The sequence below is a fragment of the Melospiza melodia genome, chromosome 19, assembly GCF_035770615.1.
Source record: "Melospiza melodia melodia isolate bMelMel2 chromosome 19, bMelMel2.pri, whole genome shotgun sequence".
NCBI lineage: Eukaryota > Metazoa > Chordata > Aves > Passeriformes > Passerellidae > Melospiza > Melospiza melodia.
Genome location: NC_086212.1, coordinates 9,978,574 through 10,003,288, shown reverse-complemented (window position 1 = coordinate 10,003,288; position 24,715 = coordinate 9,978,574). Strand labels below are relative to the sequence as shown.

The 24,715-nt window shown below is 51.9% G+C and overlaps 1 protein-coding gene across 1 annotated transcript; it reads right to left on the bottom strand.

Annotated features, from left to right (window-relative positions):
- EEF1A2 (eukaryotic translation elongation factor 1 alpha 2) lies at window positions 1-13,611 on the bottom strand. The gene is made up of 7 exons (XM_063172475.1): window positions 13,403-13,611; window positions 9,170-9,349; window positions 7,904-8,200; window positions 3,675-3,825; window positions 2,047-2,303; window positions 1,080-1,314; window positions 1-348 (listed from the first exon to the last, which is right to left on the bottom strand). Exons 1-7 carry the CDS (start codon window positions 13,544-13,546, stop codon window positions 221-223), a joined length of 1,392 nt encoding a protein of 463 aa, XP_063028545.1. The 5' UTR covers window positions 13,547-13,611; the 3' UTR covers window positions 1-220.
- Window positions 13,612-24,715: the final 11,104 nt, after the last annotated feature.

Below are 24,715 nucleotides of genomic sequence, written 5' to 3'. Positions count from 1 at the left end.
GATGTTGCACCAGTTTTATTGGTAAAATTAACATGAAGCCTCACAAACGCTGGAACATGCTTTTCCTTTTAAAGAATTTCCACTGGACCTTAATGGTGAGCATCCAGTCGTTGACATATAAACTCTTACAAGCTGATGTGCACACGTGCGCCCGGGGGAGTCGGTGGCAGCGTCCTGGTGTCAGGGATGGTTTCTGCGCGATGCACTGGGAGCCCACGATTCATTTGCCAGCCTTCTGGGCCTTCTGGGCAGACTTGGTGACCTTCCCAGCCCCACCACTCTTCTTCTCCACGTTCTTGATGACGCCCACGGCCACAGTCTGCCGCATGTCACGGACAGCGAAGCGGCCTAAGGGACAGACAGAGGAGGAATGCCAGTGAGACACCAAGGCTGGGCTCTCAGGGCTTGTCCCTGCAGGAATGCCAGTGAGACACCAAGGCTGGGCTCTTTGGGAGGATGGTGGTGGGGATCTACATCCTCCTACTCATGGTGCCATGTGCTATCCTTGCCCTTGGAGCAGGGACAAGCCCTGAGATATCAACCCTTCCTAGTCCTAATGCTCCCCTCTATTTAAATTACTGTTTTTAAACTTAAACCTAATTTCTTCTTTGCAAGCTTCCATCACTGCTAAACTTCCAGATGCGCAACATCAGCCTGGTCTAGTTGGAGGTGTATCTGCCCATGGCAGGGGGGTGGAACAAGATGGCCTTTAATGTCATTTCCAATACAACCATCCTAGAACTCAAGTATGGCCCTTCCCTGCATTAAAAGGTGGCCTCCACTGAGCAAACTTCCTTCTTTCTTCTCCTGACCAGTTGTTTTAGGGCAGAGAGGTGGAAATGTTTCTGTGCTCAGAAACTATCATGGTTTAGTAACCATAAAGGAAAAGTCTTGCTGCTCCCAGAGAGAAGCAACCCAGCCTTTGGAAACTCAGCTCAGAAGCACATGGGGGAGCAAAAAACCATCCTCAGCTCCCTCCTCATCTAGCTGGGAGAAGCTCAGCATGCCTGGTGTGAGCTCTGCACCCACAGAGCCCTCACACTCCTCCACAGGAAACCTCCAAAGCGCCATTCCCTTACCAAGAGGTGGGTACTGGGAGAAGCTCTCCACACACATGGGCTTGCCAGGGATCATCTCCACGATGGCTGCATCACCCGACTTCAGGGACTTGGGGTTGTCCTCCAGCTTCTTGCCGGAGCGCCGGTCGATCTTCTCCTTCAGCTCGGCGAACTTGCAGGCGATGTGTGCGGTGTGGCAGTCGATGACGGGCGAGTAGCCAGCGCTGATCTGGCCAGGGTGGTTCAGGATGATCACCTGGGGGACAGAGCAGTGTCATGGCAGGGCTGGCTGTAGGAGCATCAGGGGTAGGATGGTGGGGATGGACGGAGATGAGAGATCTCTGAAGCCAGGTGGTGGAACTTGGGGTTTATTGCAAAGGACCTGGGTGCAGGGCCCTGCTGGGAGCTGCCAGCCACAGCTCAGAGCAGGAATGAGAGAAGAGAGGGGAAGAGAGGATGAGAGTGTAAGAGCATAAAAGGGTAAGAGAGCAAAAGCATAAGAGAGTAAAAGGGGTAAGAGAGCAAAGTTCCCTTTACAATACAATAAATTGTCTTCTGTATTGAATATTCTGATTCTCACTAACCAATCTAGTACAATATACAAATTCTGTAGCATTTACATACAGCCTATAAGAATCACTATATTACCATACTGTGCTACATTTTAAACCCTAAAACTCCTCTTTGGGCCCCTTCTTCCAAGCTGGTAGGGTCTGCTCTGACCCTTGGATCTGCCTGCAAGCAGAAGGAATTGTTTCATCAAAAGAGGATTACCTTCAGCTGGCCACACCATTGTTTTCCCATTGTTCAGTAACTAAGGGATCTCAAAGCTTGCTTTCATTCCAATCTCACTTATAGTTTCCATATTCTCAAAATCTTTTGCCGCGCAATCATATTTATAAGGCTTTCCTGTTTCATCTTCCCCAACGGCTGGCAGCTGGGGGATGGCAGCGAGCCAGGCGTGGTGGCACCACCAAGCCCTGCTCACCTGAGACGTGAACTGGGCAGCCTCCTGCGGCGGGTCGGACTTGCTGTCCCCGCAGACGTTGCCGCGGCGGATGTCCTTCACGGAGACGTTCTTCACGTTGAAGCCGACGTTGTCGCCGGGCAGAGCCTCGCTCAGGGCCTCGTGGTGCATCTCCACGGATTTCACCTCAGTGGTGATGTTCACAGGGGCAAAGGTGACCACCATGCCAGGCCGCAGGATGCCGGTCTCCACTCGGCCCACGGGAACTGTGCCAATGCCTGCAGAAACAGGGACAGAGTGCAGCAAAGTTCAATCTGCTTGGTATATCCCTGGGCCAGAACCTGGGTTCAGCAAAAGTAAGATTTCTACACTGGTTGTCCCCAAAGAACATGTTTGATCCTTGCCAAAACCCCCATGTTTTCAGCAGATCAACACTAGGATCTTGATAATCACTATGAGTCCATCCTTCCTACTCAGAGTTTTTTTTTTTAAATAAGTAACCCTGAGCAATCTGCATGCTCCAAAAGTTCTCCTGGAGCAGCTGTGGCATCTCCTGCGTGGAGGACTGGGACATCCCAGCATGTGTGCAACAACACTGTCCACATCCCTGATGGCCACGCCACCAGCTGTGACAGAGAATGAGGGTGGCTCATTACATGACTGGGGTCTTTTGCACCCTGTGTCACCAGGAGACTTTGGGGAAATTCCCCTTTGAAGGCACATGAAGAATGATTGAGAAAAACAACATTGAAAAGAGATTGAAGAGGCTGGCTGGAACCATCTGCTCCTCCACATCCACCCAGCTGCCCCCATCTCCCCTCTTCCTACAGTGTCTCTCCTCCTCAAGGACTTGCCTCCCAGTAAAACCATATCCCTTTGCCCCAGCTGAGCTAGGGGAGGACACAGACCTGCTCACCACCTTTCATGTCCACTGCAAACAACAGCAGCCTGCATTAAAAACCCAGCTAAAATCCCACGTTCAACCCCTGCAGTGCATGTGTCCTTGGAAAAGGGTGGGAAAGAGCTGGAAAAGTCTGTGCCCGCCTGATCCAGCAGCCAGGGAGTCAGCAGTGCTGTCCACTTATGCCAGCAGGTCAGAGAGCTCACAGAGGGGTATTTATAGCTGAGCAAAGTGTCCCCATCACCTCTGCAGAGGGAAGGGGACACGCGTCAGCCGCGGTGCTCCCTACATGGCTGGCACAGCTCGGCAGGAGGAGGTGCCAGTGATGGACACCAGCATTTGGGAAGCCTGGGCAGGTCACAGCCAAGCTGCCATGCACCAGCTTCAGTGGCCCTCCCTGCTGGTCTTGTCTCTCACCTGGGTCACAGAATGTGTGTTTTGCTGCCTCCAGCTTGCCTGGCCAGCCATGACCTCTGGGACACACAGATTTGCAGCCGTTTTGGCATCGTGTGTTGCCTGGGGGAGAGCTCACAAAGCTGCTGCTCCTCTCTGGTCCCTGGGCACCTTTGGGCATGTCCACCTCCACCCCAGACAGCCCAAGCTCAAATGGGGTTTTTGCCCTGGAACTACCACCCTTTTCTCTGAAGAGAAGAGTCAAATCGGTCCAGTTTCCCAACACCTGGAAATGTCATTCCCAAATTTCTGTGGAATGATGACTCAGTTAAGGCAGAGGAGGGGCAAGGCTCACCTCCAATCTTGTAGACATCCTGGAGGGGCAGGCGCAGGGGTTTGTCTGTGGGGCGGGTCGGGGGCAGGATGGTGTCCAGGGCCTCCAGCAGGGACACCCCGCTGGCGTTGCCTTCTTTGCGCTCCACCTTCCAGCCTTTGAACCAAGGCATCTGGGGAGAGAGCAGCCAGAGAACCATGGAATCACAGGATACTTTGTATTGGATGGGACCTTAACAACCATCTTGTTCCACCCCTCTGCCATGGGCAGGAACACCTTCCACGAGACCAGATTGCTCCAAGGCCCATCCAACCTGGCCTTCAACACTTCCAACATGCCCTGGGTGTGCCTGTCCTCAGCACCCAGAGGTAAATGCAGAGAGCTGTCCCACCAAGACAACATCCACAAAGTCAGTCCTCCCAAGTCCTGGCTTTACCAGGGTGCTGGGGAGCTCCTTCCACTCCACCATCCCTGCAGGTTTATCTGCTCCTCTTTGCTCAGTCTCCCTCTCTCTCTTCTAGAAAGCAACACATCCACTAACAGGAGAAAAAGGATGGACGTGGTTAAAGCCAGCAAACTCACAGCCCACTTCCAACACCAACCCCTGGGCACTGCACCAGCTGCCTGGATCCCACCCTCCAGGGATGCTGCCTCCAGCACAGGGACTGCAGGGTCTGCAGCCAAGCACCAGCTACAAAGTGCTCAACCAAGGTGCTCTCCAAGGCGAGCCCCAGAGAGATGCTTCTCCCCACCCTCTCCTGCTATCATCCCTCTAGGGTCTGGATTCTAAACCCTGGCTTAGGGAGGGTGCTGCAAACCCAGCTGCCAAGAGACAGCATTGCTTTTCACAGATGTTCCCTTCTCCTGCCTTAAAATGGGTTTTGAAACTAAAAATTGCCCAGAAAAGAGGCAGAGAGGGGTGGAAATGGGCTCAGGTACCATGGTTGAATGCAGGGAACTACAGTGCTTTATTGGGGTGAGGCTGCACATCTGGAAACTGTAGCAACACCTAGAGCTTGCTGGAAACACAAATTTAGTCCTGGGTCTGAGGCAACCCTGACACAACAAGCAGAGGTCAGAGTCTGCAAGGCCATTCCCTGCCTCTGCACAGAGAGGGTTAGACAGTATTTTCCCATTATAATGTCAAATGCTTCCTGTGTGTCCCAAATCCATCACACATTTTGTGGATGTGGCTTTTTCCCCTTAGCACCAGCACCAATGGCACAGAGCAGTGGGCATGGGGAGCTGGGGTGAAGCAAGACCCCAAATTGCCCCCAGCTTCACAGGCATCCCTGCAGGATGTGGCTATGCCAAGTCTGGTTTCCTATCCTGCAATCTGCACCAGCTTTGGGAAGGAGAGAGGGAAAACATGCATCCAGGGAACTCAGCTTGCATCCAAAGCATTCAGGCCAGCCCCTTCGGAGGGTCACATCTGACACCACTTGTCTTTCCTGGTGGCAGTGGCAGGAGGAGCCTGGGGACACTCTTGCAGTGGGTTCTGCTCAGGGCACTGCAGGTCTTGCTGTGCAGCCAGACCCAGAGCCAGGCACAGCTTGGCAAAATGGGAGCAGCATCCAGGCACTGAGGGAGCCTCGTGCTGTGTGCAGGATGACTCAGAGCTTCCCCCACCCTGCTGGTGCACGGCCCAAACGCCAGGCAGGGCCCTGTGCCAGCAGCTGCTGGTGGCCACCTGCCCACAGGCTCTGCTCTCGAGGATGGTGACCACCAGGTACCCACAGCTCCTGTCCCTCTGCCCCACACAGCTCTGGCACACAGGAGAATAACAATCTCTGCCCATGTCCCTCTCTCCAGGGGACTGCTGACCTGCCAAGAATCAGGTAAAGATGAACTTAGAGACCTTCTGGGAACAAATCTCTGCAAAACCTCAGCATGGCCTCAGGGTGAAAGGCATCTGCAAAACCTGGTTTGTGCTGCCTATGGCCATCCAAATAAAACCTCTGTCATGAATTCCCCAAAACTGCCCCACAAAGAGCAATTCCTACTCCATCGCTCCTATGGCAAAAGCAGCATCTGACCAAATCCTGCAGGCAGAGAGGCTCCAGCTCCCCAGAATAACAGCTGAGCTCCAGCTCCTTAACACTCAAAGTTTATTTTACAGAGCAGTCGTCTTTCCCTGGTTTTTCCCAGCCCATGAGCACCTCAACACCCCCCCACACATGCACTTCAGTGTTGAGGCTGCAGCCCCAGGCAACCACACCAGAGACTGGGAGTGTTTGGGTTGCAGCATCCCATGGGGTGAAAATCTCCCATACCACATTGGAATGGCCCTGTTCTGCCAGCTGGAGCATCACAAAGCTGCTTCACGGAATACCCCACTTCCCAAAAAGCTCTCAAATGCCAAACTTTGATGGAAGCACAGCCCAACTGTCATGTTTTCAGTTGGCCTTGGGATTCTGTGCAACAGGGCTGTGGGCTGGAGTCTCCCACACAGAGCCAGCTCCACCACACCACCCTTGCTCAGAGGCAACAGGAGCTGCAGGGACATCATGGCTCTAATCCCCACTTTCTGATAAGTCCCCTGACAGACAGACAAGTCACTTGACTGCCTTGTGCTTCAGTGAAACCTGTCCAGAAATTACAAGGGAAAATAATCAGAGCTTTTTCAGGCGAGGAAAGAGAGAAGAGACATCTACACCAGGTTCCTGCTTAAGCTCTCACAGAGATGATGCAATATGAGGAGGAGGAGTCTGTACCCAACCCTCTCCAGAAGAGCTCATGCTCTTCCAGGCCAGGTTTTCTTCCCAATTCCCTAGGAGCCAGCTGGTTCCTTAGGACAAAGGAGAGAGTTGTTTCCTGCCCTGCCTTCTCTCAGGCAGCACATCACACTGGGAACCTGCCCTGAGACCCCTCTGGAGGAAGGGGGGTCACAGAGCCCCTCCTGCTCCGTGCCTCCCCTCTGCTGCCTATTTATAGGAGAATTGTTCAGGATCATCTTCCCAGCCCAGCAGCTGCTGACATTTGGAGCCTGCCTGATTTGAGGCACTCAGGAACCACGGGGCTGGGTTTGGCATGGCCGTGGCTGACCTTTATCCCAGCTCTGCTCCTCAGGGAGCAGGAATCTCCCAAGCACCCCAATAATTCCTTCCTTCCAAGCCATCCCAAGTGAGCTGCCTTTCCTGTGCAGGGCAGGAGCTGTGTTTCATGGCTGTGTGAGTTTGCATTGCAGCACTCCCCTTCCTCAGGACTGTGATCCCTGACCTCCCTCGGTTGCTGCTGGACTCAAGGATTGCCTCACTCACCACAGAGCCCTGCCCTCACCCACAGGTGATGTCCTGAAGTCCCCCTAAGCATCAAATTTCCCATTGGTTTCACAAGAGACTCCTGGGGTGTCTGATCTGAGCAACTTGATCAAGGTCACACAGAAGTCACCAGGAGAGCAGGGACCTTCCCCTGGCCAGAACTTTCCAGCCCATTTCTTTAAAAGGTTAACCCTGAGGTAGGTTTTCTCCAACAAAAGCAGTGTCAGAATAGTTATGGGCAGCCTGTCTGCCAAAAACCTCCATCTTTCTTAAGCTGGTGTATGAAATAATGGCATGGGCACACCCAGAGCACCCTGCCTTTGTCTCCCCACCATCCCCATCACAGAGGGAGTAAAAACCAACTGGAAAAGGAGCAGCCTCAAAGGGATACTGTAGGGAACTGTGGTTTTGGCATGGGAAACCTGGTAATTCCTGAAGAAAACATCACCTGTAGGTGGTTTTGGCATGGGAAACCTGGTACTTCCTGGAGAAAACACCACTTGTAGGAGTGAGATCCCAGCACTGGAAGAGGAGGTTTGGCCACTACAGTGACACAGAGCATGGATGGAATAGGGGACCTGAGACCCAGCTGCACTGTGGGAGCTGCTCCAAGCCTGACCCCAGATTGTTTTACTCCCCTCAGAAAACAATGCCCTAAAAAACACACCCTCTGCTCCTGCTGAGAGTGACAATTGCTGCTCTAATGTCACCATGAGCTCTGACAAGGTGAAAACTTCAAATCCAGCAGAGCCAGGCAGATCATCTCCTGAAGATGCCCATGTTTAGCTGTTGGGTGCCTGGCCTGGGCACAGCACCCACGAACAGTGAGCCCATCCATCCTGCCCAGGGCCAAGCAGAGCTCCATGGCACATCACCCGCTGCCCTTGTGCACAACGGGTGCATGAAATGCTTGCAGAGCACAGAGCTCATCTTCAGCCCAGGTCAGGATCCTCAGGGTGGGGGGAGAAGTGCAACACAAGGCACACTTACATTGGGAGAGGGCTCCAGCATGTTGTCTCCATGCCAGCCCGAGATGGGCACGAAGGGAACTGTGGCCGGGTTGTAGCCGATCTTCTTGATGTAGGCGCTGACCTCCTTGACGATCTCGTCGTAGCGCTTCTCGCTGTAGGGGGGCTCTGTGGAATCCATCTTGTTGATGCCCACGATGAGCTGCTTCACCCCCAGGGTGTAAGCCAGCAGGGCGTGCTCGCGGGTCTGCCCGTTCTTGGAGATGCCAGCTTCAAATTCACCCACACCGGCAGCCACGATCAGCACAGCACAGTCAGCCTGGGGATGGAGAGCAAGAGAATTGCTGCACAGCCCTGGTGACACCCCAAGGGCTTTGAGCAGCTGCCAGCTGCTGATCTGCCTTAAAACTGAGCCAGCTGTGCTATTTCAGACTTGCCAACCTCACATGGTTCTGCATTGTGGGTGGGAAACCAGTGTGGATCCCTCCTGGACTCTGACCAGGACCTCATCTTGATCATCTACAGACAAGGTTTTATTTAAAACCCTACTGAGGTCTTGCAAAAAACCTTCCTGGGTGATGGGTGTGACTCCAGGAATGGAAAGTGTTCCCTAGATTTGCTTTTGTACCGAAACACACAGCAGAAGCTGCCTGGGTTTGGCAGATAGCCATGCCCAGTCCAACTGGTACCTCACTGGAAATCTCACTGGGCATGCAGTGGGGTTAACTCAGCACCCATCAGTGACAGGGAGATGCAGGAATGTCCCACAAAGCAACGAGGGGAAACCACCCTACTCAGGAAGGGTAGGCCATTGGGTTTGGCAATATAACGTGGGACAAAGAACAGTTTGAGGAAAAGGAAGGAGAAAAGATCTGTGGAGCCTCCTTTATCCAATAAAACCTAGGGGATTGGTGGAATTTTCTTGTCTATCTCATCTGGCTGAGGCTAAAATAGTGAGGAGATGCCCTCACACAAAGGTCTGTAGCTCGCAGCATCCCAGCCATCAGGCAGGCCACATTCATCCCACCTTCTCATGTGGGTGGAAATGGGGTGGAGAAACCACCTCTTTGTGCCCAAAGAACCCAGGGAGGTGCAGGACCATGGCGTGCTGGGGCCCCTGGTGCCACCCAGTCTCTGGGGTGGACCCTGCTGAACACTCCTCCATGTCTGCTCTCTCAACTCCCCACCTCCCAAAGGACTCCAACAGCACCTGCACGACCCTGAGCTTGTGAACAGCCCCAGCCTCTCCCCTGCAGCAGCCCCCCGTGCCCTGGGCCCCATCCCTCACCTGGGAGGTGCCGGTGATCATGTTCTTGATGAAGTCCCTGTGGCCAGGGGCGTCGATGATGGTGATGTAGTACTTGGTGGTCTCAAACTTCCACAGAGAGATGTCAATGGTGATGCCACGCTCGCGCTCGGCCTTCAGCTTGTCCAGCACCCAGGCGTATTTGAAGGATCCCTTCCCCATCTGGCCAACACAGAGGCAAGAAATAGTGAGAAATAGTGAGCCCACAGCACTGGTGATTGCCTCCTACTCTCCAGGGCACTTCCCAAGCTCACACAGCAAATACTTAAAGGTAAAATTGCCTAAATTCAAGATCTATTGGTGGCCTATTTACTAAAAAATACAGCTGAAAGGATGTACTGTTCTCAACATGTTCCTCAGCAGGATGCAGGAGAGGCTGTAAGAAGAGCCATGAGGTGAATTTGTGAGTGGGGCTGGGTGGGCAGGATGTAAAGGCAGCAGCCCATGAGGTCTCCTCCATGAAACACCCATCATGGTTCTGCACTGCTGCTGGGAAATCGTGTACAGAAACAAGGAAAGCTGCTTCTTGTCACACTAAATGTCTCTGAGAGGATATTTATATACTTATCCCATTTCCTAATGCTCATGGAGCTATTGAAAAATGGCTGTTTATGAGATTTATTTAATTTCCCCTCAAAGAGATGCATACACAGGAATGTGGTCTAGTGGTGGGTTTGCCAGTGCTGGTTGGACTCGATGACCTTAGAGGGATTTTCCAACCTAAATGATTCTCTGATTCTGTGATCTTAATCCATGACTCAGACCTGTGAGTCAGCTGGTTAGTGGGAAAGGGCATTACTACATGAGAGAGCCCAAAACTGGCAGGGGGGGAATGGGTTAAAAGAAATGAGAGATGGTTGCTACGAGCAGAATAGAAACGTGATTGATTTTTGCCACAGAGTGTGCAAATTCACAGGAAAAGCTTCTGTGAGCCGCAGCCAGACCAACTGTTGTTGCCAAATGGCCAAAATCTCAGCCAACATTGCAATGCAGGAAATCACGCTGGGGGAGATTAGCTCCAGTAAATCTTCGTGCCCTGTGATAAAGCACATTCCCTGGTAAAACCACAGTGGCACTTCTGGGAGGCCTTCTCCTTGGGGCTGGAGCCCTTCGACGTCACTGCACCAGGGAGAGCTGGATTTCCCTCCAGCCTGGAGGTCATGCCCCCAGTCTGAGCTGGGATCCTGACAAGGCGGAGATGGGGCAGGAGGAGCCCACCCTTGCTGACCACACTGTGAGCTTGGCCAAAGCAAGGGGTTAAAATGGGCTCCAGCCATCAGCTCTTGGCCTCAGATACAAGGAGGTTTTAAGGTAGAGAAAGGAATTTAGGCCATTTGCAAATGATTTAATGGTCTTCCATTGTTCTGCAAGGTCAGAGCTGTGATACCCTGCTTCCTTCCATCCATCCATCCATCCATCCATCCATCCATCCATCCATCCATCCATCCATCCCCTGCAATCACAGTTTCTCCTGCCCATTCTCAATCATGGACAGAGGGAAGCACTTCTCGATGGCAAGTACTGAACACTCCAGTGATGAGCCCCCCCCCCCGGAAAGAGCACAGCATCCCACCCACACCTGCCCTGCCCACACCCTGCCCAGGGGCTGCTCTGCTGCTCTGCTCCATCTCCCACACTCCAGCCCTGCTCCCAGCCAGCACAAGGAATTAATGGTGACAGCCTGTTTCGTAACAGCTGAGTGCTGCGATGACTTTGCAGCTTGCTCCAGAGGATTAAGGGCAAAATCCTAAAGCCAGGGGCAAGACTTCCCCTCCTCAGAGGGGAGGCCAGGTCGAGGAGGTGATGCCCCATCTCTGCTGGGAAGCTGTGAGCTCTCGCTGGCATGGAAAAATCCAGAATCAAGTGTCTGCTCCTGAGCATCCTCCTGACACTGGATTTAGCAAGGGGGTGGAGGAGGAGCTTGCAGGTTTTTAGAATCACTAAATGGTTTGGGGTGGAAAAGACCTCAAAGATCATCTCATTCCAATCCCTCTGCCATGGACAGAGGCACTTTCTACTAGACCAAGTTGCTCCAAATTCCATCCAGCTTGGCCTTGAACACTTCCAGGGACGGGGCCACGTTAACCCTTTCCAGCACTCACATCAAACTCCCCGTTCCCAGGAAACAGGGAGGAGTCATCAGAGTGTGCTCATTCACTGCTGGAAATGGAGGCACAGCAGGGAATGGTGCATTTGTGCATTGCATTAATAATGGGCTCTTCTCGGGCAGGAGGTCAACTGCACATCCCACAGCCTCTCCCCCATCAGCAGCCTACTCCCTCCCTTCTGGATGGGGAAACTGAGGCACAGAGCAGAGCCCTGGCTCTCCCATGGCAGCTGAGTGGGAATGAGCCCCTTCTTGCCATCAGCCATGTCCACATACACATAACCATCTTCTCATCACGTGTGTGACCCCCCCAGAGCTCGGCACCACACGTAACATGAAGACAAACGAGATCCTTTATTTAGCAAACAGTTTCCCTCCTTTCACGGGGTGTATTCAGTTACCCAGGGCTGGTGTTGAAAAACCCAGGGTATTATCTAGCTCTGCACAATACCTTCCCTGTTCAGTGCCAGAAATAGCCTGAATTTCCCTCATCGAACCCCAGTGGAGGGACAGCTTTCTATTCGGAGGCCACAAATACTGATTATTTAATTTTTTTAAAAAACAGAACAACTCTTCGTTCAGAGATACTGTTACGTCTGCCCTTGAATCAAAAGGGAAAAAAATAAAGAGAGAAATCCTCGCTCTTTTCTCTTAAATAAAACAACAGACTCTGGGGTTTTTTTGTTGGCCTTTTGGGTGCACGCAGGCCTCCATTTCCTGTGAATGCCACCTAATGGAAGCAAACCCTTCCCCAGCCCTGCATCAGAAAATGGAGTCTGTAAGCTCAGTCAATAGGCTATTAATAGCAGCCTCCGGTGCCCGCGGATCCTGGCAAGGCAGTGAAAGTGCCTGTTCAATTAAAATCACTGCAATCACGTCGACAATATCCTCACCATGCCTTATCTGATCTTGTAGGTAAAGGGGGGGGAATTCGTGGAAGGATATCAGCAATCATTTTAAACCAGGGGAGAGATATAGTTCTGTATGGAGGAAGAGGCTCTTTGGCTTATGGATGCAAAAAAAAAGGCTGAAAGTGAGGCAGGAAAATAAGGGATTAAGCTCAGATGCTATCGGAAAATGAAAAAGGTTAAGGCAGACAGACAGAAAAATGTGAAATCAAAAGTAGCAGCTCTGTAAATCTCTTTTTTTTTAATTAAATGTGAGATTTTAACCAGAAAAAGAAATTGGAAAAAAAAAAAAAAAAAGGAGGGATATCTGCATTCCCAGAGCGATGACGACAAGCCATCTTCTGAGTGACAGGAGCTGCCCCATGGATAACACAGCCAGGCTGTTCCTGGCTCACCCACCTCTCTAGAATTTACCATCATCAATTTCCCAGCACTCCCAATTGGCATTTTTCTTCCCAAGACTGTTTTTTCCTCTTTAATCTTGGGGTTTGCCACATTACAGGTATCAGGGGCTGTTTTGCTGTGTGACAGCTTCTAAATGCATGCACGATAAAATGGTTATAAATGCCACCATTGCAAGGGTCAAACAAAAGAATTTAACTTCAATGTTTGGATTTCCAGCCAGTTTTCTGTATCACAGGCTGCCAATCACAGTACAAACCAGACCTCCTGCCTGAGGAAAATGGGAATGAGGTTTTTCAACTGGATCAAATGAGTGGTCCAGCTGATGCTGCACCTTGACCCCAGCAGGCGCTGGAAACTGATGCTTCAGAGTGAAATTCAGGCAGCCCTGACCCATGCAGGGAGGGATTATCAGGTTTTCCCCCCTCACACACCATAATTAGAAGGAATTTCATGCCTTGAAGCACCATGGTTTGTGGCTTTTCCAGAATCCTGGTGATTTCTGCATCTTGCAGACCTCGGCGTGCCCCTGCCCTCATTAACAGCCGGCAGCAGGGAGTCCCCCAGCTCCGGAAAAAGAGGGTGGCCAGCGCCCAAATGGCCTAATTTCCCAAGGCCAGAGAAATTGGGAGGACCCAGAGGCACAGAGGGAGAAAAGCAGATGGGAACAAAGGGAGAAATGGAATGCTAGAGAAGGGCAGCACCAGCAGAAGGGGAACATTGCCCGCGGGATGCCGGCGGGGACCAGCGCGGAGCATCCCCGCGGGTGGGAACGCGGGGCGGGGGCGGGCTCCTCACCTCGGCAGCCTCCTTCTCAAATTTCTCAATGGTCCGTTTGTCGATGCCCCCGCATTTGTAGATGAGGTGCCCGGTGGTGGTGGATTTCCCAGAGTCCACATGCCCGATGACGACGATGTTGATGTGCGTCTTCTCCTTCCCCATGCTGCTGCTGGGCTACGCGGGGCTGGCCGGGGCGGGCGGCGCTGGGGAGGGCGGTGGGAACGCAGCTGCCTTTTTTCGGGGGGGGGAGGCTGCGAGGGGAAAAGAGTCAGGAGAGTCAAAATGAGCCCCCTACGTGCCAGCACCCTCCCAAACCTTTGGGAAAGGATGTCGTCCCCTCGCCCCACCTTCCCGCTGGACCATGAGCCCGGGGGTGCCCGGCCTCGTCTGGCAGCTCTGGGTCAGAGCCAGCGTGCCCTGGAGGAGGCCAGCCGGGCTATTTCGGGCTGCCATGTCCAGCCTCCAAGTCTCGGCAAGACGCCGTGTGTTTATCGGCATCTTGCCCTCCGCCTCGGAGACCCCCAGCTCCCAGCGCTACGTCATCGATGCTTCGAAGGTGCCCTTCCCTCCTGGAAAACCTTCCCGACGCTCAGGGATGCTCTTCTCGCTCTTTCCAAACCCGAGGGCATCTCCTGCATGCCCTGGGAGGAGCCGAGGGTGCCCGTCCTCCCTGGGCTGCCCCCACCGCTCCCCAGCTGGGCACAGTTCAGGTGACAACAGAGTGTCTGCAAAGCGGGGCGGACAAAAATAGCCCTCGCCTGCTGCCCCGAGCAGGGCTGGAACAGCGGGGCTGCCCAGGGCTCCTCTGAGCCTGCACTTGGGGGGGTTTATTATATTTTGCTGGATGGAACAGAGGGAGGAGGCTGAAAACGCAAACGGATATATCCGGGGAGCTGTCCTGGCATCTCCCGGCGTTGCCATGGCTCTGCAGCCGCACACAAACCGGGCACAATTAGGAGCTTTAATCTGACGTCTAAAAAAAAAAATCCAATTTCACGAATCTGCCCGTAGAAGTAAAGGAGGTCAGGAGGAGTTTGCGGCTCTAATAGCGACTCAGTCATGCGGGTGGGAACATTCCCAGCGAGAAGCTTGCCCGGGCAGCAGGAGCGGCGGCTGCCCCGTCCCTGCTGCCCTTGAGCCCTGCCAGCCCCGATCTGGCCATTTTGCGGCTCCACTGAGATGCTCGGTCCCGGAGCTCCCAGTGCGGGGTGCGGGTCCCTCCCTGTCTGCCCTGCAGACCCCTGGCACACGGGGGGAGATGCAGGATCGCCTTGGGAATTGGGGAATTATTTTTTTTATTCCTTCCCCAAGGCGCTAAAGGCATCCCTGCCCATGGCCGGGGGGTTGGAAGGAGATGATCTTTTAGGTCCTTCCGACCCAAATCATTCGAGGATTCCGGGATTCTAAAGGCAGGGTGGGGGGAGGGGAGGGGGGAGCTGACGGGGGGGGGGATTATCAGGTTTTCCTCCTCACGCACAACATTTAGAAGGATTTTCACGTCCCGAAGCACCACGGCTTGCGTGCTATTCCCCACCTGCGGCAAGGACGCACCTGCGGGATGAAGGAATGGTCCAGCCCCATCCTTTCCCTCCCGGGGGTACCTGAACAGCACCCACACAGGGGAGGGGGGGCACTGATGCCCCGCAGCCCCTGGGGCAGGGCAGGGCACCCCCCCCGCATCCCCGCTGTCCCCCCCATCCCGCCGGGGTCCCGCAGCTCTTACCGGGGCGGCGGTCGGGGCGGCCAGAGGCTGCCGGCTTGGGCTCCGCCGGCTTTATCTCCGCGGGAGGGGCCCACCTATCGACGGCGGCAGCGCAATGCAGCGGCCCCCCCGCACTACGGCAATGCGGTACCGGGCGGGGGAGGAGGAGGAGGAGGAGGAGGCGGCGCGGGGGGGACGGGGGGAGGACGACGACGAAGAGGAGGAGGAGGAGGAGGAGGGAGAGGCGGGGAGGGAATGTGTAGGGATGGGAAGGAGGTGGAAGGATGGGAGATAAAGGGATGGAGGAAGATGGAGAGATAGGGAAAATGGAGAGGGATGGGAAGGTGGAAGGCCGAAGTCAGGGGGAGGCGGCAAGATGGAAGATGGAGAGATGGGAGGAAAGTGGAAGGAGGAAAGATGGAGAGACAGGAGATGCGGAAGGTGAAGGCTTGAGAGGGAGGTGGAGAGATTGGAGGCAGAAGGATGGAAGGATGGGGGAAATGGAGGAGAAATGGAGAGGTGGAGGGGTGGAAAATGGAGGGATGGGAAGATGGAGAGATGGAAGACTGAAATCAGAGGGTAACAGCAGGATGGAAGATAGAGGCAGGAGGAAAGATGGGAGGATAAAAGATGGAGAAACAGGAGAGAGGGATGATGAAGACATGAGAGGGAGATGGGATGGAGGAGATGGAGAGACTAGAAACAGAGGGATGGGAGGAAGACAGGTAGATGGAGGGAAGGATTTGTTTGGAAGACAGGGGAAATGATGGAAGTGCTGGCCCAGGGAGACTTGGACTCCCTGTGGGAACCTGGGAAGGGCCAGGGCTGGCTTTGGAGGGGGCCACCAAACCCCACATCCCTTGCTGTGCCCCAGTGGTGAGAAGGGCTGTGCTCCCATCCGGGCTGAGAGGGGAGGGGTCCCTGCAGGGCACAACACAACCCTGGGCAGACCCCGAGGGCACTGCCCCACATCTCTGTCCCATCAGTCCAGGAGCAAGTGACAGAGCAAGGGACAAACACAGCAAAACAGATTTCTGCATCTGCAACACGTGTGGGGGCTGCTCAAAAATTTGTGATATAACAACAAAATCTCTTTTTTAATTGGAAATGGGGTTCAAGTCCTAGGAGGACAAGGAAACCATAAACCTTCAGTAATATAATGACATTTTCTTTGCATAAAAAAATAATATGTAGTGGTCAGAATATTTATGTCTGTGTCAAGTGTGGATTTCCAAGGCCAATCCAAAATTTTCTGTGTCCCAAAGCCAAATATAGGTCAAAAGAAAGCTAATTTTGACTAAAGCTATGAAATAACCCAGAACAATTTTATGGCCCAGACCATCCTTCCAGTGAATTTAACAGCTAATTTAGATACTCTTATGAAAATACTCTTACCTTCCTAGGCTAATGGCTAAAAACTTACTCATTATGTGGATAAAAATGTTCCTAACTTCTCATTAGAGCTTAAAAGGAGGCCTTTTTTAATGAATATTATAGCTCATTGGTATTTTCTTAGAAATATGATAGTCAAGCTATCCTTTGTTTTTATGAAGCATTCCATGCACAACATAAAATGTACTGAGTGCCAGGAAAAATAAAAAAGAAACTTCCAAGGAGAAGCTCTAAGAGGATTTAAAGAGATTACCCCAACCTTGTTTTGGGACAGGGGTGGAAGATTTACCACAGGTCTGGATGGGCTGGAGATGGACAGCAAGTGTGACAACGTGGAGAGGGAGAGGTTTATAACTCTCTTATTCTTTCTATCCATATTTTAGTGCTTTGCCCTTTTTTTACACAAAGGCTGAGGCAGCCTGGAAACAGTGGGGCAATGGCTGAGTTTAATAATGAAGATGGGGATGGAGTAAATCCTGGTCACCTCTGCCAGGTGAGCATGGGATGGGCCTCTCCTGCCTCCTTTCCTTCTCCAGTAAATAGAATTTTTGTTTGCCCCCCTTTTCCCAGGCAGGAAGAAGGGAGCTGGGCAGTGCCCTGTTCTGCACTGAAATAGAGCCTGACGGCCCATCAGCCTATAAATAGTGCAGGACCTGAGCAGGAGAGAGGGCTCTCAGACCTGGCTAATCCCAGCTCCCTTAAGCCACTTTACCCCAGCCTGGAGAGGCTTAAAGCCACAGCTGTGTGCCCAGGTTTGGGCACAAAAGGCTCTTCCTTAATGCCAGGTTTGGCTGGCACCCGGGGCAGAGGACTTCACTGAGCACATGTGGTCCTGGGGACCATCAAGCTCAACAGCCATGCCTAAATGGAATAATATTCCCTCAGAAAAAATGGTGTGAATTTGCCCTTAAATGTTCAGCCGTGTGAAATTACAGAGACCCGAGGAAGTGAAATCCGAGGGTGGCTGAAGTTTAGCGCCTTGTCTGCCTCCATCTGGTGTCAGACCCAGGGCCCCCAAAACAATTCCCCTCCATCACACTGGGGCTTGATTCACCCTCCCTGTAAGCCACCACCAAATGATTTAGGGTGACTCAATAAAACAGAAATCCCCTTCCTCAGAAGGGATGGGTGTCGCAGACATCTTTTCATGAAAAATCCTTTCTTTAGGATTTTTCCTCTTGAGAAGCTGAGAGGCTTCAAGAACAAAATGTTAACATTTATTATCTGCTGCTGTGGAATGCAACAGGTGGATCTGTGATTGGTCTCATAGAGTTGTTTCTAATTAATGGCCAATCACAACCCAGCTGGCTTGAGCTCTTTGTCCAAGCCACAAACTTTTGTTATCATTCTTTTCTATTCTTAGCTTAGCTAGCCTTCTAATGAAACTTTTTCTTCTATTCTTTTACTATAGTTTTAATGTAATATATATAATAAAATAATAAATCAAGCCGTCTGGATTTATCTGACATGGAGTCAGATCCTCATCTCTTCCCTCAACCTGAGACCCCTGTGAACACCATCACAGATGGGCAGCCTGCACATAAACATGGCAGGGACCTCTTTAATCATCATCACCTCCACCCCACCCAGCCCCACAGCCTCTGGGTTGAGATTTGGTGCTTTAAACTAAGCTAAAATTTCCATTTGCCCAGACATAACAACTGGAATTTATTTTTTCCTCCAAGAGGCCCTCACAGTGTGACTGGGAGAAGGAATAATCCGCAGTGCTGGTAATTTGTATGGATCTGGGATGTGAGCACTCCAGGCTGCCTGCCTGGATTTGCCTGGCTCTGGGGGTGTTCCTGCCCATGAATGTTCAGCTCACTGAGCAATTGTGTGTTTGTGGTTATAAAATGCAGCAGGTCTCCTCTGAAGGAGGGAGGTTTGGGCAGGGCAGATGGCAGCCACGAGGAATGCCAGCCTGGATGTCACCCCAGGAGCTCTGGTCTCACAAGGGAGAAGTTGGGGCTGGACAGAGGGATGGCTGTAAATTGCTGCTTTCTTTCTATGCAAAGAAATAGAGTCCTTGAAAGGAAGAAGTGCAGCCTGGCCTCATGCAAGAGCCATTGGAAAAGCAGATCCAAGGTGGGTAGGGCAGTGGTTGTCCTTTAAAAGGCAGTTTGTGGACAGAGTGGAGGCTGTTAGGTTTCCTTCTTGCCATGTTCAGGCTTTCAGCTCCTTCCACACCAGTTTTGGAGGCTGGGGCCAAGGTTTTGCACCCTGATATTTCAGCATTTACCATCTGCTGGGAGTGGACAAGCTCTAAACACCAAGGCACTGACCATCCTCTGCTCATGTACACGTCCTGCATCCCATGGCAATCCTGACTGCTGGTGCACACGAACCAGGCATTCCCATTGCAGCTAAACCCAGATTAACTGGTGTTAGAACAGGGTGGGATCTTCTGCTGTACATCCCAGGGGTTTCTAGAGCATGTTTACCTGGGGCTGGCTTTGGGGTCACACTTTCCAGGCCCCTGTGTTTACATGCCATGACCCTCCCAGTGTGTTTGCCTGGCAGCACTCCTGGCCCAGGGCACCAAATAGGAAAATATCATATGATTATAGAAACCCAGACTGCTTTGTGTTGGAAGGGATTTTAACCATCATCTCATTCCAACTCCACTGCCATAGGCAGGGGCATTTTCCACTGGACCAGTTTGTTAAAAGCCTCATCAAACTGGCCTTGAACACTTCCAGGGTTGGAGTAGATTTCATGAACTTTTAACATGAGCAGGTTTTTCAGCTCATGCTCGTGTTGTAAACCTGGAGAGGAGAGATAAAAACAGGATTTATGGGACAGAAAGGCAGGGGAAGGAGGAGAAAGGGAGTATTTTAAGGTCCTGCACTCAGCTCATGCTGCTGATACCTTTAAATTGGAGCCAGAGATTTAAAAATAAACTTTGGAAGTGATAACAAGACATCCAAGTCCTCCAGCCACTTGGCCAGCTGGGGATGGAGTCTGGTGTCACCCCTGATGGGACAGCACAGTACCTAGGGCAGGGTGGCTGCTCCTCAGGACCCACCATGGTGCTCACATGGGTTTGGTCACAGCCATTGGTGATCTGAGGTAGCAGTGCTGGAGGGACAATGCTTAAAGGCCTGGAAAACTGTCCCCATTCCTCCTGGGTGTCAGTGGTAGCACACAGCTCCAGGCATGCTCTTCCAGGAACCCCTTTTCCACCAAATATCTGAGTTAGGGGGTTGAGGCTGTGGAGGATAAAGCTGCTCAGCCTGAGCTGCTGTCCATGTGGAAGCAGCCAGGATGAACATTTCCATGCCCTGAAATATCTTTCACCACCAGGGAAGGAGACAGGCACCATTTCATCCACATCTCATCAGGGACACTGTGACATTTCTGCTGCCTGGATGCAGCATCTGTGGGGGCTGCAGACTCTGATCCCTTAAATCTCCCTGTGAGCTGAGGATGGGGCAGAGCCCAATCTAGGTCAAGCCCAAATGAGATAAGGCACCTCTGGCCTGTGTTTAGTGCTGATTGCTGGATGCTGCCTTGCCCTGGACCATGCTGGGTTTTCAGCAGAGATGTCTGGTGCTGTGTCAAGCTGCACCAGATTGATGTGTTTGTTTTGGCAGCTGTGCACATCTCCCACTTAGGAAAAGCCTGATTAATCCCAGGGATGGCTTTTCCTATCAAACCACAGGCACTGAGTGAAAAGAGCCCTGGCTGCCCACATCTTCTGATGGCTTTAGTGGAAATGTTAAAGGAGATATCTGGATAGCAGCATGAGCTTCGGGTGCATCCAAAGGGTGAAAACAGGATCAGAGAATTTAATGAGAATTTTTTTTGCTGAACCAACCCCTGTAAAAGCCCTAGGATTTATATTGGTGAATAATTTGTTTTCATGTGAGGATAGTGACTGGTAGTGGCATCTCCCCTGATCCCACAAATGTGGGTCTGGGAGTTTTCTGCAGACATGGGTCCTGCTCAGTGTTGCTGCTGGTTTCTGCAAGATGATTTTCCAGTTTTTAGAGAGGAACAGATGAACCATAAGTCAGGAACTTGTGGAAGCAAGTTTACCACAAGCCTCTGGATTGCAGCAAGAGGCTGTCTTCTCTCTTCACTGGCTTTTCCAAATTGGAGACATCCCTTTTCACAGTAAATCAGACATGTTGTGACTCTCTATCTAACTCTCTCCACAATGTATTTTCAGATCAGACTCACAGCTCTGGGAGTCCTGATGCCAATTCCCTGTGCCCTTTGGGAACTCAGACTGCAGGTGAGCAGAGCTTCTCCCATCACCGTGGGGACAGTGATCCACGCCCTGATCTGACTTTGGTTTATTCTCCTGCCAAGGAGGCACTTGGGTCATTGCTGCACATGTCCCAGAAAGGCAGAGCACGAATTTCACATGACAGGTAAAATATGCTGCTCAAGCACCGCGCTTCAGGGAGGTCTTTCCCTGCATTTCCAGGACATTTCCCTTTCCAATTTAAACCATACAGGCAGGGGAAGATGTCCAGGCATTTCTGTCAGACAGAAGCATGGGCTGAGCATGGGCTTGGTGACACCTCTGGCTCTGACAGAGACGGCCCCAGTGTGGCATCCAGGATGAATATTTCGGGTATGTTTTATCCATAGGTGGCAGCAGCTGCCTGCGCCGGGCGGACGCTGCCCTAATCCCAAACCTGGCACGGAGGAACAGGCAGGGGAGGAGGAGGAGGAGGAGCGAGAGAAGGAGGAGGGGAAAAGGAGAACGAGCCTGAACGCAGCTCCTGCCCGCTCCCTCCTCTGCAGCAAGAGTGCCTCAACAGAGGGAGGATTAGGGAAACACCTCCATGGGGCAGGATCAGGCTGAACAGCGCTGTGGAGAGCTCAAATCTGTCACTGACCAGACTGCCCAGAGAAGCTGTGGCTGCCCCATCCCTGGAAGTGTTCAAGGTCAAGTTGGACAGGGCTTGGAGACCTCTGGGTTAGTGGGAGGTGTCCCTGCCCATGGCAGGGAGCAGGAATGAGATGGGCTTTAAGGTCCCTTCCAAGCCAGTCTGTGGTTCTGCTGCTGTGCCAGGATGCAGTGCTGCCTTCTTACCCAGGAAGAAAATTGCTGCATACTCTGGTGGGGAAGGGGCTGCTGGGCAACCTTTTATTGACCAAATTCCTGAAGCCACTGGGGTGCCACATCTGGTAACAGCATTGGGGTACCCCAAACACCCACTGATGCTGGCCCACAGGTGCTGGTTCCTTCAGCAGTTCCTTCAGTTCTGGGGCTTTTGCTGGCTTCCAGAAATTTCTGCCAAGTTCAAAATGACACAAAAGCCTCTTGCTTAATGGCCCACACAAATGGCGGATAACAAAAGCCAGTTGCCAGAAGCTAAAAGCCAGATTAAAAAAAAAAAAAAAAAAAAAAAAAAGAAAACAGAGAAACCTTGCTAAAAAGCAAACTGGAGACACTTGCAGTCCTGGGCTCTAGCCTAGAGGCTCTAATGAGAGGAAAACCAAAGAGAAAAATCTATCCAAATCTTGTCATCTGCTCATTTTGAAAGTACCATTTCTTGATCAATATAAATGAAATGTATCTTCCTCTTTTCAACACACCTGATACGAACAGGCTTTGTCCTGGGAAACCAGACTGTCTGCTCAATCTCCCCTGGCTGCTCTGTCCTACCCATGCTGCTCCTGCTGCATCATTAAGGCAAAATGGAATTGATTGTGAGAGGAAAAGCAGAACAAGGCACGAGCAAAGCCCCAGTTCACCCCTCATGGCTGTGGGGGCAGCATCACACCCCCAGTGTTATCTGCCTAATGAGGTGATCCTTTAAAAGCAGCCCCAAATGTGGGTGTAAGTGGTGAAATTGCACAAAGGGACTGGGGCAGGTTTGTTCATTTCTGCTCTATCATTAATTAAAGCAATTAGCCTGCTCAGGCTCGGTGGGGTACACAATCATCCTGTACCTGCTGGGGAGAACATAATCCATTATGGAATATAATCTTTCTATCAATACACTCTAATTGCTCTGTACATTATTAGGGGGGTGGAGGATGCAGGAATTCATCTCTAGGGAGCTGAGGAGGAACCTGAGAGATGACACAGGCTACACTAAAACAAAAGTGACTTCTCATGTCTGAAGCACTGACTTTTTAGCCTTCTATCATTCCTTTCCAGGCCAGGAAAATCTCCAAGCCTGTGCCCTGGAACTCTCCATGCTGTGTACCCAGGCAGGGCTGGGAGTGTCAGGACCCCGAAATCCAAGCAGTGCTCAAACCCAGTCACACAGCACAAAAGCAAAGCCTTATGCTGGGCATGAAAACAACCACGTGGCTGTTTTAAACTGCCTGCTGGAATTTGTGTATTCAAAGTCCATCTCAACCTTTAGCCAAACCCTTCCCTGGAAAGCGCTGAGTCAGTATTATCAGTGGGGAAACTGAGGCACGGCTGGAGGAACTTGGTCCCCAGCTGGACCACGCATGTGCTTCTGTTGGCCCTTTAACCTCTGGGGTAAATTTTGTAAATAATCTATTTATTTACAGACTTTATTTACTTTATCTATTTATTTACTGCCAAGATTTTCCCTGAAAGCTGTGCTGGCTGCTTTCCTCATGCAGTGTCCATGCCAGTGGCCATGGCAGTGGTCACTGTGGCCTTCTTCTTGGGTCAGCTGGGGACAGGGCTCACATGGAGTGTCCCCATGCTGGGGTGGTCATACCCCACTGACAAACACACCCCTGAGGGCAGCTCGGCCTTTTTGCTGTCCCATGAGCTGTGCAGGGAGGTTGATGTCCTGGAGCAACCCAGGGCAGCCTCCCCTGGCACTGGGTCCTTGTCCTGAGGATTAAAGAATAACTCCAGATCAATAAGGAAAAAACCAGACTGGGGAGGAATGAAGCTCGTTGCATGGGGAGTTTGTGACAGAACCACCCCAGGCTGGGATGTGGGCTCCCTTCTTCCTTCAGTCCCTAAAACTGTTAAAGCATCACCCTCCAAAAATGTTCTTTTCCACAGCTGCACCAAAACTGCAAGGTTTTACTGCAGCCCTCAGCATGCTGGGCTGCAAAGCTCTGCTCTGGAGCATTGCTGAATTTTAGGGGAGAGAAAATTAGCAATATTTTAGGTGTAACAAGTACCAAACTGCCTTTGTGGAGACACCTTAAGGCTCTGGCATCTCTTAGAGCGTTTTGTGCTCAACCCCATTTCCATCCCAAACAGAAGGAAATTGTCTGTGGAGTTTCAGTTCCTCTTCAACACATCTGCTTCCTCTTACACATCCATTGCCTTGGCTCTCCCAGCCTCACAAAAGCAGTTGTTCATGGAGCAGCACCTGTACAGGATGCTACCCTGGTACCCAAACACAGAGGAGCTGCTCTGTGCTGTTGGTTGTACTTTGGCCTTGCCGCAAGCTTTTCCTCTGAAATAAAGGGTTCTTTTCCAAAAGTCATAAAGCCCAGCCAGCTCAGAATCCTTCGAATCCCTATTTATTTAGTTTTCATGTTTACCCTCATTTGGAACGGAGCTTGAAAGGAGAAAGAAACTTCTCCAGCTAGGATCTGGAGCTGAACCACCTCAGAGATGAAGAGATGAGGGGTGGGCAGGATTTTTGGGAGGATCATTACTGAAATTTAGAGGAGAGAAAATGAGGAACATTTTACATATACCAAGTACCAAACTGCCTTTGTGGAGATACCTTAAGGCTCTGGCTTCTCTTAAAACGTTTTGTTCTCAACCCCATTTCCATCCCAAACAGAAAGAAATTGTCTGTGAAGTTGCTGTTCCTCTTCAACACATCTGCTTCCTCTTGCACATCCATGGCTCTCCCAGCCTCACAAAAGCAGTGGTTCATGGAGCAGCACCTGTACAGGATGCTACCCTGGTACCCAAACACAGCTCTGTGCTGTGGGTTGTACTTTGGCCTTGCTGCAAGCTTTTCCTCTGAAATAAAGGGCTCTTTTCCAAAACTGATAGAGCCCCCTCGAATCCGTATTTATTTATTTTTCAAGTTTACCCTCATTTTAAACGCAGCAAGGAGAAAGAAAGGAGAAAGAAACTTGTCCAGCTCGGAACTGGAGCTGAACCACCTCAGCGGAGCAGGGTGTTTGGGCGGAACCCCCTCTCTGCGCGCTCCGGGCGCTGCTGCGCCGTGCCTCCAGCCCTCGGGGGTGTCCCCTGTCCCCGAGGCTGTCAGGGGCGTGTCGGGCGCGCCCCCGCTCCATTGGCGGCGCGGTGCTGGGGCGTGCCCGGCGCGGATAAAGCCGCGGGGCGCGGGGGCGGCTCGGCAGCGCCGCGG